General features: G+C 39.5%; 2 protein-coding genes and 1 long non-coding RNA gene across 3 annotated transcripts in view; all 3 read right to left on the reverse strand.

The window, feature by feature from the left end:
- Nucleotides 1-712, reverse strand: part of LOC311118374 — a 5302-nt gene extending 4590 nt beyond the window's left edge. The window contains exon 1 of the long non-coding RNA XR_014611803.1: nt 635-712. This is a non-coding gene — a long non-coding RNA (uncharacterized lncRNA). The remainder of the gene's footprint in view (nt 1-634) is intronic.
- The window catches only part of LOC311118373 (uncharacterized protein), a 35132-nt gene extending 18460 nt beyond the window's left edge, over nt 1-16672 (reverse strand). Inside the window, exons 1-3 of the mRNA XM_084193178.1 lie at nt 16536-16672; nt 10361-10477; nt 7892-8008 (exon numbers count right to left, since the gene is read on the reverse strand). Of these exons, the coding sequence (XP_084049304.1) occupies nt 7892-8008; nt 10361-10477; nt 16536-16663 (362 nt within the window). The 5' untranslated portion in view covers nt 16664-16672. The remainder of the gene's footprint in view (nt 1-7891; nt 8009-10360; nt 10478-16535) is intronic.
- On the reverse strand, nt 4641-7277 carry LOC311118370 (NLR family CARD domain-containing protein 3-like; the record flags this gene model as incomplete). Its single annotated transcript, XM_084193176.1, has 3 exons — nt 7202-7277; nt 5030-6788; nt 4641-4737 (listed from the first exon to the last, which is right to left on the reverse strand). Coding segments are annotated over exons 1-3 (1893 nt in total), but the record flags the coding sequence as incomplete, so codon positions are not given.
- Nucleotides 16673-16936: the final 264 nt, after the last annotated feature.

Genomic DNA, 16936 nt, shown 5'->3' on the forward strand with positions numbered 1-16936 from the left:
TGTGTGTGTGTGTGTGTGTGTGTGAGTGAGTGTGTCCAGTTGTTGTGTGTGTGTGTGTCCAGTGTGTGTTTGTGTCCAGCGTGTGTGTGTGTGTGTCCAGCTTGTGTATGTGTCCAGTGTGTGTGTGTGTTTTTGTGTGTGTGTGTGTGTTTGTGTGTGAGTGTGTGTCTAGTGTGTGTGTGTCCAGTGTGTTTGTGTGTGTGTGTGTTTGTGTGTGTGTGATACACTGATACACGTGCACACATAAACACTGGACACACACATACACACACACTGGACACACACACACACACACACACACTGGACACACACACACACACACACACACAGGACCGACGCACTTGACACACACACACACACACACACACACATACACTGGACACACACACACACATGCACACACTGGACACACACACACACAGACAGACACACACACACACACACACACACTGGACACACACATACACACACTGGACACACACACACACACACATGCACACACTGGACACACACACACACACACACACACAGTCTTTATATAACTTAGTCCAAGTGGTGGTCAGAATGTTTGTCTTAACTAGCCTGATAACTCCAACATGTCTGATATGAACATTGACATAAACCCTCTACATACTTGAGTTTCTCCAGTCTGCAGTGTGGATCCTCCAGTCCAGCAGAGAGCAGTCTGACTCCTGAGTCTCCTGGGTGATTGTAGCTCACGTCCAGCTCTCTCAGGTGTGAGGGGTTTGACTTCAGAGCTGAGACCAGAGAAGCACAGCCTTCCTCTGTGACTAGACAGCCTGACAGCCTGCAAAGAGTCAAATCATATTAAAACCACACTGCTATTCTTTGGTGGTGAAAATAGTGGCAGAATATTTTTTCAACATATTCAGATATATCAGTGTCCTGAAACCTGCCATATCTATTCATAAATGAATGTATCATTATTAGAAATTATCATAATATTGCTTGTAGAGAGAAACATGTATAGTACAAATATTTGAGTTGACTGACCAGAGCAGTTTAAAAAGCAGTATCAGTCAAAAGACAGACAGTGAGGTATCAGATTTAGATTGTATTGAGTATACAGTCCACACTATATCTATTTTGACAGTGAAGCTAACATTTTAAATGTGGCTCTATACTCCAACATATTGGATTTCAGATGATTGTTTCATATGAGGTGACAGTATATAATGTCACCTTTTATTTTAGGGTATTTTAATACATATCCGTTTCACCATTTAGAAATTAAAGCACTTTTTTTCTGTGAGTAGATAACATGTTTCTAAACACTACTAAACGAATCCTGATGACGACATGATTAAGAAAAATCATGAATGAATCATGAATAATAATGAGTGAGAAAGTTACCAATAACAGAGGGGGTATGATCCTTGTTCCTCTGTAACTTTCTCATTCATCATAATTCACGATTCATTCTTGATTATTCATAATCATGGTAGCATCCACATGAATGTAGAAGTGTTCAGAAACATATTCTATTCTTACTGACAATACAAGTGAAGTGACTCCAAAATGACAGGACATTATTCACCATTCAGTTTCTATTAGGAAAAACATCATCAAAAACACAACCAAGACAAACTGCAAATGCATTCAACAAGTTTGTAGAATCACAAGCTTGATGTAATCACTGCAGGTAAGGAATATGGGACCAAATACTAAACTTATGACTACTTTAATACAATATAAGTGAATATGTCCAAATTATTAAGACTTTTTCAAATGGGAGATCTAGATACATAAAGTGCTTTCATTTCCAAACAGTAAAACAGATATGTATGAAAATATCCTCAAATAAAAGGTGACATTCTGTACTGTCGCCTAATATGAAACTTTCTATATCAAATCCAAAATGCTGGAGCATAGCACCAAATGTAAAACTGTAAACTTCACTGTCCAAACACATATGGTGTGGACTATGTGTGCCTGGTAAACACATGTGGATCTGGTGAACAGTTATCACTTGTTGACCAAGTACAGGAATACTGACCTCAGAGTCTCCAGTTTACAGTGGGGATCCCCCAGTCCAGCAGAGAGCAGCTTCACTCCTGAATCCTTCAGGTCATTGTTACTCAGATCCAGCTCTCTCAGGTGTGAGGGATTTGACTTCAGAGCTGAGACCAGAGAAGCACAGCCTTCCTCTGTGACTAGACAGCGTGACAGCCTGCAAAAGTACAATCATATTAAAATCACACTGCTATTCTTTGGTGTGAAAATATATTCTTTCAACAATTTCAGATACATCAGAGTCCTGAAACCTGCCATATCTATTCATATATGTATATATACACACTACTACCAGTCAAAAGTTTGGACACACCTACACATTCAAGGGTTTTTCTTTATTTTTACTATTTTTTACATTGTAGAATAATAGTGAAGACATCAAAACTATGAAATAACACATATGGAATCATGTAGTAACCAAAAAAAGTGTTAAATTAATACAAATATATTTTATATTTGAGATTCTTCAAACAGCCACCCTTTGCCTTGATGACAGCATTGCACACTCTTGGCATTCTCTCAACCAGCTTCATGAGGTAGTCACCTGGAATTCATTTCAATTAACAGGTGTGCCTTCTTAAAAGTTAATTTGTTGAATTTATTTCCTTCTTAATGTGTTTGAGCCAATCAGTTGTGTTGTGACAAGGTAGGGGGGTATACAGAAGATAGCCCTATTTGGTAAAAGACCAAGTCCATATTATGGCAAGAACAGCTCAAATAAGCAAAGAGAAATGACAGTCCATCTTTACTTTAAGACATGACGGCCAGTCAATACGGAACTTTTCAACAACTTTGAAAGTTTCTTCAAGTGCAGTCGCAAAAAACATCAAGCGCTATGATGAAACTGGCTCTCATGAGGACCGCCACAGGAATGGAAGACCCAAAGTTACCTCTGTTGCAGAATATACGTTCATCAGAGTTACCAGCCTCAGAAATTGCAGTCCAAATAAATTCTTCACAGAGTTCAAGTCACAACTCAACATCAACTGTTCAGAGGTGACTGTGTGAATCAGGCTTTCATGGTTGAATTGCTGCAAAGAAACCACTACTAAAGGACACCAATAAGAAGAAGAGACCTGCTTGGGCCAAGAATCACGAGCAATGGACATTACACAGGTGGACATTTGTCCTTTGGCCTGGAGTCCAAATTTGAGATTTTTGGTTCCAACCGCCGTGTCTTTGTGAGAAGCGGTGTGGGTGAACGGATGATCTCGGCATGTGTAGTTCCCACCGTAAAGCATGGAGGAGGAGGTGTTATGGTGTGGGGGTGCTTTGCTGGTGACACTGTCTGTGATTTATTTAGAATTCAAGGCACACTTAACCAGCATGGCTACCACAGCATTCTGCAGCGATACGCCATCCCATCTAATTTAGGCTTAGTGGGACTATCATTTGTTTTTCAACAGGACAATGACCCAACACACTTCCAGACTGTGTAAGGAGAGGGATTGAGTGCTGCATCAGATGACCTGGCCTCCATAATTACCCGACCTCAACCCAATTGAGATGGTTTGGGATGAGTCGGACGGCAGAGTGAAGGAAAAGCAGCCAACAAGTGCTCAGCATATGTGGGAACTGCATTCCAGGTGAAGCTGGTTGAGAGAATGCCAAGAGTGTGCAAAGCTGTCATCAAGACAAAGGGTGGCTATTTGAAGAATTTCAAATATAAAATATATTTTCATTTGTTTAACACTTTTTTGGTTACTACATTATTCCATATTTGTTATTCCATAGTTTTGATGTCTTCACTGATATTCTACAATGGAAAAAATAAAGACAAACCCTTGAATGAGTAGGTGTGTCCAAACTTTTGACTGGTACTGTATATACATGAATTAATGTATCATTATTAACAGTAGATAACATGTTTCTAAACACTACTAAATTAATCCTTGTGTGTGTGTGTGTGTGTGTGTCCAATGAGTGTGTGTTCATTGAGTGATACAGGAATACTGACCTCAGAGTCTCCAGTTTACAGTGGGGATTCCCCAGTCCAGCAGAGAGCAGCTTCACTCCTGAATCCTTCAGGTCATTGTTACTCAGATCCAGCTCTCTCAGGTGTGAGGGGTTTGACTTCAGAGCTGAGACCAGAGAAGCACAGCCTTCCTCTGTGACTAGACAGCCTGACAGCCTGTAAAGAGTCAAATCATATTAAAACCACACTGCTATTCTTTGGTGTTGAGTAATTTTCTTTCTGTGAGTAGATAACATGTTTCTAAACACTACTGAATGAATCCTAATGATGCCATGATTGAGAAAGATCATGAATGAATCATGAATAATAATGAGTGAGAACGTTACAGAGGCTACAACAAAACATGCTAACCTCTCACCATTAACATCAAATAAAAGGTGACATTCTATAATGAAACATTCAATCTGAAATCCAAAATGCTGGAGCATAGCACCAAATTTAAAATTGTAAGCTTCACTGTCCAAACACATATGGTGTGGACTATGTGTGTCTGGTAAACACATGTGGATCTGGTGAACAGTTATCACTTGTTGACCAACTACAGGAATACTGACCTCAGAGTCTCCAGTTTACAGTGGGGATTCCCCAGGACAGCAGAGAGCAGCTTCACTCCTGTATCTTTCATGAAATTGTTACTCAGATCCAGCTCTCTCAGGTGTGAGGGGTTTGACTTCAGAGCTGAGACCAGAGAAGCACAGCCTTTCTCTGTGAGTCCACAGAATGACAGCCTGCAAAGAGATCATCATGATTTCACAAACACACTGTTAATTTAACACCAGTAGTGTAGAAGGACAATGGCAGATGCATTTGGTTTATTCTCTTAAACAACATATAGATTAATCTTCCGTCTCCTAGAATTGTATGGTCATATTGTTATACTAATGTGAACATCAATGCATTGATTCAGTAAGTTTTTCAATATAATATAATATATTATATAAATATTATAATATATATTTTTCTCTAAACTGAATATTTCTTCCTGATGATTAGTACTTAAATGTCATGTTATGTACTCACAGAGCAGCTCTGGAGGCTTTGACCACTGGCAGCAGCCTCAGAAGACCTTCCTCTGATCTGGAGTATTTCTTCAGGTCAAACACATCCAGCTCCTTTTCTGAAGTCAGCAACACAAAGACCAGAGCTGACCACTGTGCAGGTGACAGTTCTTCTTCTGAGAGACTTCCTGATCTCAGGTAGCTTTGGATCTCCTCCACTAGAGAATGGTCATTCAGTTCATTCAGACAGTGGAACAGATTGATGCACCTCTCTGGAGAGGGATTCTCCCTGATCTTCTCCTTGATGTACTTGATTGTTTCTTCATGGCTCTGTGAGCTGCTTCTTGTCTTTGTCAGTAGACCTCGTAAGTGCTTCTGATTGGACTCCAGTGAGAGGCCCAGAAGGAAGCGGAGGAAAAGGTCCAGGTTTCCCGTCTCACTTTGTAAGGCTTTATCCACAGCACTCTTGTAGACAGTAACTTCAGTAACTTGAGGTTCGGCCATTAGATTCTCATTGTTGTTGATGAATGAGAGGAACACATATACAGCAGCCAGAAACTCCTGAATGCTCAGATGCACGAAGCAGTACACCTTGTCCTGGTACAGCCCACATTCCTCTTTAAAGATCTGTGTGCACAATCCTGAGTACACTGAGGCTTCATTGACATCAATTCCAGCCTCTTTCAGCTCTTCTTCATAGAAAATCAGATTGCCATTCACAAGCTGTTGAAAAGCCAGTTTTCCCAGTGACAGAATGCTCTCTTTATTCCAGTGTGGACCTGTCTCTTCTTTCCCAAGATACTTTTCATTCTTCTGTTTGGTATGAAACACCACAAGGTGTGAGTACATCTCAGTCAGAGTCTTCGGCATCTCTTCTGTCTTGTCTGTACTCAGCATGTGTTCAAGGACTGTTGCAGAAATCCAACAGAAGACTGGAATGTGGCACATGATGTGGAGGCTCCTTGATGTCTTTATGTGTGAGATGATTCTGTTGGCCAGGTCCTCATCACTGAATCTCTTCCTGAAGTACTCCTCCTTCTGTGGGTCATTGAACCCTCGTACCTCTGTCACCTGGTCAACACACCCTGAAGGGATCTTATTGGCTGCTGCAGGTCGGGTAGTTATCCAGACGAGAGCAGAGGGAAGCAGATTTCCCTTGATGAGATTTGTCAGCAGAACATCCATTGAGGTTGACTCTGTGACGTCACAACAGATCTTGTTCTTCTGGAAGTCTAGGGGCAGTCGGCACTCATCCAGACCATCAAAGATAAACAGAACTTTGTACTTGTCATAGTTGGAGATTCTTGATATTTTGGTTTCCATTGAGAAGTGATTGAGAAGTTCAATCAAAGTGTGTTTTTTCCCTTTCATCAAATTCAGCTCCCGAAAAGGGAATGAAAATACAAATTGGACATCCTGATTTGCTTTTCCTTCAGCCCAGTCCAGAATGAACTTCTGCACAGAGACTGTTTTTCCAATGCCAGCGACTCCCTTTGTCAGCACAGTTCTGATAAGTTTGTCTTGTCCAGTTACGGGTCTGAAGATGTCGTTACATTTGACTGCAGTCTCTGGTCTTGCTTGTTTCCTGGTTGTTGTCTCAATCTGTCTCAGCTCATGTTCATTATTGACCTCTCCTGTTCCACCCTCTGTGATGTAGAGCTCTGTGTAGATCTTATTGAGAAGTGTTGGGTTTCCTTGTTTAGCGATCCCCTCAAATACACATTGAAACTTCTTCTTTAGATTAGATTTGAGTTCACGTTGAAGAATCACAGCAAGCTCATCTGAATATAGAAACAACACAGAGGACATTAATATTACATCTGTTGTAATAACTACAGTATTGTAAGACTGTCTTATAAAGTTTAAATTATAATCATTTATTCTCTTGTCTGTATAAATGTGTACATTATTTCATAATACATTACAGACTGGTGTGACTGATTTATATCATTATTGGTATTATTGATGGCATTAATAATGTTATCTCTCTCTCTCTCTCTCTCCTCTGTCTCTCCTCTTCTCTCTGTCTAAATTAATCACCACAACACATCCCTGCTGCTACTTGATGAGGTCACTAGGTGTTGTGTTAAGGCTGCTACAATATCATTGAGTTACACAGCTACTTTAGCTGTACTTTAGCTACAGCTTTTAAATGTTCTAAAACAGCATTCAACATGAGGCAGACAGCTCTTACTTTTCTCCAGTGTGTCAGCAAGCTCCTTCTGGTTCATTTTCCTCAGGACGTGCAGTGTGATCTTCAGAGCCCCCTCTCTGGCACTGCTCTCCTGCTTCTCATCTTCAGCATCCACCACTTCCTTATCCTGCTTCTGACTCTCAAAGCCTTCTGGGAGTTCTGGACTAAGAATCCTCTTGAACATCTTCAGCTCGTTCTTCACAAATGTCATAATATTCTCTTCAAGTAACTGAAATAAATCAAGTAAATAAGTTAAGTAAGAGAAGAAATGCTTTCTCATTAACACATTAATGAATGATTGACATATCAACTTTACTTGAGGTAAACAAAAACAAATGTACATAACATGACCACATACACTGAATATGGAGGCCAGGTCTGTTTGATGACTCAGGGATGACTGACCACTGAGCATCTCTGACTCTGATCTCTCCTGTTGGTTTCTGTGGACAAAACATGAGATTACATTTCCTCATCCAGGGAGTGCACACACACACACACACACACACACACACACACAGGGAGGGAATGTTATGTTAGTTTAATATTGTTTCAGGACTATGAAAATGGAAAAAAGGTTTAGCCTATGGATTATGAAAACAACAAAAAGAAATGGGAAAATGGGAGAGGAGAAATGACTAGAGACAGTGTTGTTTAACTCACTGACCTTGACCCATGAGTTATTCTTACCTTTGTTCAGTAGAAAAGTCTCCCTCTCTAAACTCTATAGGATGTTCCATAGACCAGTCACTCTTCATGGACACACAGCTGGGTACAGGGGAGGCTGGTCTCTCCTGCTTGATTGGGCTTCAACATAACAGAGACAAACATTACGTCTCTCATCTACTCTGAGCTCAGATGGGTAAACATAAGAAGAATTTCATTCCAAAACGCTATATATCCATTTTCAGAAATGTTGGTCAATTAGCTTTTATTGTTTAAAGAAATGATTAAACCACTACAAGGCTTTATAAAGGTGTCTAAAGTGTTTAATTTCCACTTTAAAAAGTCAGACTTGATTTTCCCTGACGAAAAATGTATCAAACCCTACAGAAAATATCCCTTAATTATAATCCACCTAAAAATACACATTACACATAGTTACATTGAAGGTACCCATTAGTAATAATTTCTGATGAAAAAACACAAATGTGATTTTTTCCCCTCCTATATAGTGTTTTGGAATATAAATTCTTAAACAACATTGTCATCTCACCTCTTAGCTTTGGTGTCATGTTCCCCAGAGAGACTCATTTTAGAGGCAGGGCCCCCCTCCTCTCTCTCCCCAGAGAGACTCATTTTAGAGGCAGGGCCCCCCTCCTCTCTCTCCCCAGAGAGACTCCTTTTAGAGCACTGACCCCTAAACAGAGATCCAGCATGTTGGTTGCGGTTAACGCAGTGTTCTCTTTTATTCATTATCTCTCATTAATAAAACATTAAGTAACAGACACATCCCAACAGTCAGGTTATTTAATGCAATGACTTTTTCTAGCCCAATGACTACCCACAAGGCCTGAAATCTAGGCCAAAAAATAGCCCATGATAGGCCTACATCTTATTTCAGATAGCCTCCAGTAGCCTGGGCAACATGTAGGCAAGATGTAAGCTGAATGATTTAGCAGCTTGCTTAGTTCAAATTGACAGATTCATTTATTTAACATGAATAGCAAGACGATGTTGAGGTAGGAAGGGCTTCTGTTGCCCAGTAGCCTGCTGGAATAGGCTACTGAGAATGGGGTCGTAATTTCAATCTCTGAAATGAAATATTAATAATATGGATATGAACTGAATAGGTCCATGCTTGTCAACAACAGCCAGGTTATTTCTTTACCTGTAGCCTAATCTGGCTGACTGTTACTCTCTCTCTCTCTCTCTCTCTCTCTCTCTCTCTCTCTCTCTCTCTCTCTCTCTCTCTCTCTCTCCTCTCTCTCCTCTCCGCTCTCTCCCGCTCTCGCTCTCTCTCTCTCTCTCGCTCTCTCTCCCGCTCTCTCTCCCGCTCCCACTCCCTCTCCCTCTCCCTCTCCCTCTCCCTCTCTCTCTCTCTCTCTCTCTCTCTCTCTCTCTCTCTCTCTCTCTCTCTCTCTCTCTCTCTCTCTCTCTCTCTCTCTCTCTCTCTCTCTCTCTCTCTCTCTCTCTCTCTCTCTCTCTCCCACTCTCTCTTGCTCTCTCTATCGCTCTCTCTCTCTCGCTCTCACCTGCTGTCTCAACCTCAGAATGCTCGACTATGAAAAGCAAACTAACATTTACTTCTGAGGTACTGACCTGTCGCAACTATATCTATAACCACTGTGACTATTATTTGACCCTGCTGGTCATCTATGAACATTTGAACATTTTGAAGAACGATCTGGCCTTAATGGCCATGGACTGTTATAATCTCCACCCAGCACAGCCAGAAGAGGACTGGCCACCCCTCAGAGCCTGGTTCCTCTCTAGGTTTCTTCCTAGGTTCCTGCCTTTCTATGGAGTTTTTCCTAGCCACCGTGCTTCAACATCTGAACATGCGCTGTTCAGCACTAGATGACCATTAGAGCCAATGACGTGTTTCTGCCAATGACCTTCAAATCAAATTGTATTTCTCACATGCGCTGAATACAACAGCTGTACACTTTACCGTGAAATGCTTACTAACGAGCCCTTTCCCAACAATGCAGTTAAAAAGTAAGATGAAATTAGCTAAATAAAAAAAGGAAACAGTAACACAATGAAATAATAATAATGAGGCTATAAGGAGTACCAGTACTGAGTCAATGTGCAGGGTACCAGGTAGTTGAGGTAATAACTAGACTATATACAAGGAGTACCAGTACTGAGTCAATGTGCAGGGGTACCAGGTAGTTGAGGTAATATGTACATGTAGGTAGGGGTAAAAGTGACTCGGCAATCAGGATAGAGATTACATCTCCTCATCTGGGGAGTGCACACACTTGCACACACACACACACATACACACACACACACACACACACACACACATACACACACACAGGGAATGGAATGTTCTGTTAGTTTAAAATTGGTTTAGGACTATGAAAATGGAAAAAAGGTTTAGCCTATGGATTATGAAAACAACAAAAATAAATGGGAACATGGGAGAGGAGAAATTACTAGAGAAAGTGTTGTTTAACTCACTGACCATGACCCATGAGTTCTTCTTACCTTTGTTCACTAGAAAAGTCTCCCTCTCTAAACTCTATAGGATGTTCCATAGACCAGTCACTCTTCATGGACACACAGCTGGGTACAGGGGAGGCTGGTCTCTCCTGCTTGATAGGACTTCAACACAACAGAGACAAACATTACATCTCTCATCTACTCTGAGCTCAGATGGAGAATCATAAGAAGAATTTCATTCCAAAATGATATATATCCATTTTCAGAAATGTTCGTAAATTAGCTTTTATTGTTTGAAGAAATTATGAAAGAGATTGGAGACATGTGTTTGTTTAAAATCTGTCTCACTCTCAGAGAAATCAGTAGTACTGCTAGGTTTCACACAGTAATATTATATATCTGCCTCACTCTCAGAGAAATAAGTAGTACTGCTAGGTTTTACACAGTAATAATATATATCTGCCTCACTCTTAGAGAAATAAGTAGTACTGCTAGGTTTTACACAGTAATAATATATATCTGCCTCACTCTCAGATAAATAAGTGGTACTGCTAGGTCTTACACAGTCAAATGTGACCAACCGGCTCGATCTTATGTAGCAAAATTTGATAAAATTTTGGATAAAAGTAGAGACTCAGCTAGAAAAAAGGTATATCATACACTACAGTTGAGGAACAATGGGAAAGTAAGTCTGCTTTGAAAGATATTAAACTTGTAACCTCAATTTTGAGAAAAGGGCCTTTGAATGTTTTGGTTCACCTACTGGAGAGCTCTTCTTTATCTACAGTGGTATTACTTTGGCAGATAATGTTACCCATCTAAATAAATAGCATATATATATATATATATATATATATATATATATATATATATATATATATATATATATATATATATAGTTAACTAAATGAATGGTGTTTTTGATTTATGTCAGTTTCATTGTTTGTTATACTATAAATTGTTATTTTATGGTCGTAACTGGTCAAATGAACTAGAAAATGTCATATTTGGAAATTCTGAGTAATTACTACTTTTTTAAGGATACACTTTATTCAGTACTACTGCAGTTGCTAAATAATTCCAATAGATGGCAATCTCTGGTCCTCTGTAGCTCAGCTGGTAGAGCACGGCACTTGTAATGCCAAGGTAGTGGGTTCGATCCCCGGGACCACCCATACACAAAAAAAATGTATGCACGCATGACTGGAAGTCGCTTTGGATAAAAGTGTCTGCTAAATGGCATATTATTATTATTATTATTATAAGAACATGAATGACATTTCAGAAGGTTAGTTTAGTTTTCTCCCTGGATACACCACCACTCCCCCTCACAGGAAAACTCCTGCACACACTTTTTACTGTCCCTTTCCACACTGCTAATGCAAGAGGAACAACTGAAAAAGCATTTAACAGATTACTGTGAAATAATATAATGATGATTCATGTTTATTATTAGCTGTTTTTATGCTCATGTTTTGAAATTATACTTCATTACTATAATGATTATCAATAAGCCTGAACATTAACTTAGTCAACTCTGGTTGAGAAAAACGTATTTTCCTGGTACATTCATTGTCAGATTCATCAACCAGCAGCGAGCACTCTGCCTTATAGCACAAGCGAGGGGCATGTTGAGGTACATTTGCTAACCGGGAGGGTTGCATGATGTAATTTATTGGTGGGCTGGAAGACACACTCTTGTCTTATCTATTCCGAGGTTGTTTACTCCCAATATCAGATATTAAGATCATGTTTTATAATGCATGTATACTAGGGTTGAGGTTAGTGCATCTGACTAGTGATTATTTACTAGGGGTTCAACACCTGCAATAGTCACTATTTAATTACTCTTCCAAAAGCATCACAGGCCTAATACGAGATATATAGCTGACTAAAGTAATGAGTGACCATTTTAGAAAATCATGGGACATTTAGTATTTGGTTGCATACTATAATTATGTCAATCATATTGCTGCTTGTAGCCTATAACTGATGCTTCGTGGTCTTATGCTGCCATCTATTGGAAATATTTAGCAATTAAAAGTTATTAATTCACGTAGACATTGGTGAGGCAGCTGAGAAATAAAGTGTATTAGATCAGTCTCAAACCTGCCCCACGCCAATTGCTGGACTTTCACACAGAGGTATTGTATTTCAAATATGTCTTATTTATCAAGCGTTCTGCCTTGCAATAATAAATAGCATAAAATAACTAATAACAAAAAACTAACAGCAAAACGCTTAGACAGGTTTTGATTAACAAAATAATCAAAATGCTATTTAGTACTATAATTGTATTTACTAAGTACTATAATTGAATTTACTAAGTACTATAATTGTATTTACTAAGATAATATTATTACTAAAATAGTTTCTAAAGGTGTTCTAGGCTACCCTACCCTAGAATTAGGGGTGAGGGTTATGGCTAAAATAGGTTATAAGTAGGGTAAGATTTTCTGTATAGCACTTTGTGACATCTGCTGGTGTAAAAAGGGCTTTATAAATACATTCGATTGATTGTTAGGTTTAGGGTTTATATGGCAAAAAACAGTATGGGTTTATGGCACTCTTGCTCCTCCTTGTGGCCGTATGTGCGTACTACATAACTCATTAATGACACTTGCTAGGCTCATAATCTGAGGTAGCAACTGCGTCAGATCTACAAATCCATTAGCTAGACCACCCGATTAGACAACAATCACCCCATTATACCCATTTGGTTTGCAACTCAGTGAGCCTGCGCAGCATTCGCTCAATTTGATGCCTATGAACGAAGATGTCGATGCATATCAAATTACCCAGCAGCCATTTAGAAAGAAGTCCTTAAAAAAAAAAAGTTTTTGTCATTTAGCAGACACTCTTATCCAGAGCGACTTACAGTTAGTGAGTGCATACATTTTTCATACTTTTTTTCATACTGGCCCCCGTGGGAATCGAACCCACAACCCTGGCGTTGCAAGTGCCATGTTCTACCAACAGAGCTACAGGAGAAATTGTTATTTCTTAATTAAAAAATGTATTCTGGCTGTTTAAATCGGCCACATCTTGAAAAAGAGGACAGGGACATGCATTTTGTTTAGGTTGTACACATTTTTCTTAAAACAAATATGGTTAACCATGACCAGAAAATGTTTAACGTTTGATGGCTATCCGCCAGCCATCATTAACAATATTTGGGGCCACATCGTGTACTCAGGCGAACAGTGACCGTTTCATGTAGGGTTAACGCTCACCAAGTAGCCATAACCTTGTTAATAATAAGTTACCTGAGGTAAATCTACAGGGTTAGCGCTCACCAAGTAGTCGTAACCTTGTTAATAATAAGTTACCTGAGGTAAACCTACAGGGTTAACGCTCACCAAGTAGTCGTAACCTTATTAATAATAAGTTACCTGAGGTAAACCTACAGGGTTAATGCAGGCAGGTCTCATTGATAACAATAGTGAAGCTGGCATTGTGACGCAGAACAATGGGCTGGGAATAGAACGTTCTGAAGACGAGTCGGTGTCACGGAGCTCAATAGAACTAATAGGAGCTGCTAGGGTGAAAAATGCCCAAACATAAGGCCTGTTTTTTCGCGATTACTTCATAACCAGGGACAGAAGGTAATATTATGAAACTAGTTTTTATCAGAAAAAAGCGTTACAAACGTGAGGCGCCCCGAAAATAATATTCAAAAGTTCAGGCCTTGGACACAGAGGGGTTAAACACTAAAGTTACCGTCCATCTAGTGAAGAGAGGAGAACCGGACAGAGGGAGCGTAGGCCAGCATCCGTCAACGAGAGAGGGAGAAGCCCTCCACTGTATTTAACAGGTGGAAGAAACAACCCGGGAGCTCCATCGGTCCACAAGAAATGCAGGCAGCCGGTGATGATGTAGTGGTAGCTAGGATAACTAGGATGCTGCTGGTAGAGTAGCTAGCTTAGCTAGCTGTACCGACTAGCTTGGCTAGCTAGCAGGTCGTTCGTCTGTCCCTCGTCTCGAGGATGATGATGAATCCGGTGAACCACAAAATGAAACAAGGATAGTGAGTGAAAAGGATCTGGCTACACTCACACTGTCCCTGACCGTAAAGCAAAAAGCAAATTGAACAATAAACTTCGGTGTCTCAACACAGTAACAAACTCCGTCGTTGTTCCCCAACATCACCTCAGTCCACTTTGCGCGTAACTGGAAAATATGCTTGGCGCCAAACCGTACGTGGACGCGGACAGTTCTGTACGGGGACGCGGACAGTTCCAGAATGCGGACATGAGCAGAGCCACACAATAAACTAAACCCAGTCTTTACAGTGGCTTACATTAGTAATATTAATGTGCTATTACTATTATTATCATTATTATTACGTAAAACAAAATTCTTAGTTTTTAAAAACAATATTTTGAGATCTGGGTTAACAGAAGGTGTCTTGATAATAGGAAAATGCAGTGAGTCAGTGGTTCCTGCACCACATGTAATTGCTTTGGAGTAGTTAAAATAATGTTTCTATATTTCTATATGATTAATCCATAAATAATATAGACCTACATGCAACAGTTTCTCTTCAGCTTTTGACAATGATTTCTGTATAATAATTATGTATAATAAATGTTGGTGATTCAATAGCCTAGTTAATCATTACATGTCTTTTAACACACTATCTATGTTTTGCTCAGTCTGGCAGTAACCCAGAACTATCAGAGGCTCTCTCTTGTGGCTGCTGCTGATGACAACTGAATGTATGTTATCATAATAATGATGTCTGCATAACATTTTGTCTTCATTTTGGCAGATTAACTCATGCTTATTTCTGAATATTAACTCAGGTTTTCGCCCAGCGGCAAATGAGTTGGAGCTGTGGCAGGCGTTGGACCTGTGGCCGAAAAGTGTCCAGTTTGAATCCCGGGCCGGGTGCTGGAAAGAACGGGCGAAATTGATCTGACCCCTGGAGGGCTGCTGGGTTCACATCCTCAAAACATTCACCATTCGTTGGGCCCTTGAGCAAGGCCCTTAACCCCACAACATGCTCTCCATCCAGGGGAACTGCACTGCAGCTTGAACCTGTGCTGGTCTCAAATGTATGTGTGAGGTCTGCTGTTTGGAGGGGTTAAGAACGGAGCAGACGTGGACCATCGTTCATACAAAGAGATGCCTCCCTGGCCACCAGTGTGTTTGCATATAACCAAGATCAATTCTACCCCCCATACAATACTTTTATACACAGTAATTACTTTTTTATATATAATAATAATACTAATAATAATACTAATAATAATACTACTAATAATAATAATAATAATAATAATTTCTTATACACATTACATTTTGGATAGATAGTACTCAGACATCTATAGTGTTTACAGTAATGACTATTACCGATCATGATCTTTTTTAATCCCACCCCTCTGCTACTCTCAGCCACGCCCACCTATCTCCGTAGAACATCCTCTTTTGATTTCCACCTGCCATATTTTTTTCAACTGCGCTGTGATGTCATACATGCATGTTTAACCTTTCTAGTCGCATAGTATCCACAGACTAAATTAAAGGTCAATATTTTTCATAAGAGTATTATTCTATTTTTGATTGACTGACTATGGCTTTCCAAATCCCCAGCAGTTCTGATCAAAGAACCCTATAAAAGGTTTCTATATATAACTTTTAGTGGTTCCATATATTAAGCAAGCGATATAACCTTTTTGGTTAAAACAGGAGTGAAGAGTGTGTTGATTTGACGGTAGTATTGTCAAAATTCCGCTTGTAACAACGATCAGAATTAGTCAAAACAATAAGGTTCTGCATGACAACATATTAGACAATAACTAAGAGTAGGCTAAATGATTGTGTCATGCAAAACTTTTATAGATGTGTGTGTGTATGATGGTAAAGATGTGTGTGTGTGTGTGTGTGTGTGTGTGTGTGTGTGTGTGTGTGTGTGTGTGTGTGTGTGTGTGTGTGTGTGTGTGTGTGTGTGTTTGTGTGTGTGTGTGCTGGTGAGACATCCACATATCACAGTCAAATATACAGGATACAAACATTTCATTCCAGCTATATAGCGTTTTGCTTAACAAAAATTAATACAGAAAAATCTATTAATTAAAATCTTAGAACAACAATATTTGACAGACACATGAAGGTAAGCAATAATTTCTGATGCAAAATAACAAACGTGAAAAAATTGTGGATATATCGTTTTAGAAATAAACTCCTTATAAATTCTTAAACAACATTGTCATCTCACCTCTTAGCTTTGGTGTCATGTTCCCCAGAGAGACTCATTTTAGAGGCAGGGACCCCCTCCTCTCTCTCCCCAGAGAGACTCATTTTAGAGGCAGGGCCCCCCTCCTCTCTCTCCCCAGAGAGACTCATTTTAGACCACTGACCCCTAAACAGAGATCCAACACGTTGGTTGTGGTTAACACAGTGACAACTAATTATTGAAGGTCAATTGTTCTATTTTATTCATTATCTCTTAGAAATCAAACATTTACTAACAGATACGTCCGAACAGTCAGGATTTAATGCAATCACATGAACATGTAGTCATGACTGATATTTCTCACCTTTTCTCCATGTAGTGAAGCTAATAATCATAATAATAATAATAATAATATTAATAATAATAATAATAATATTAATAAT

The sequence above is a fragment of the Coregonus lavaretus genome (assembly GCF_964263955.1).
Source record: "Coregonus lavaretus genome assembly, contig: HAP1_SCAFFOLD_1419, whole genome shotgun sequence".
In the NCBI taxonomy this organism is placed as follows: domain Eukaryota; kingdom Metazoa; phylum Chordata; class Actinopteri; order Salmoniformes; family Salmonidae; genus Coregonus; species Coregonus lavaretus.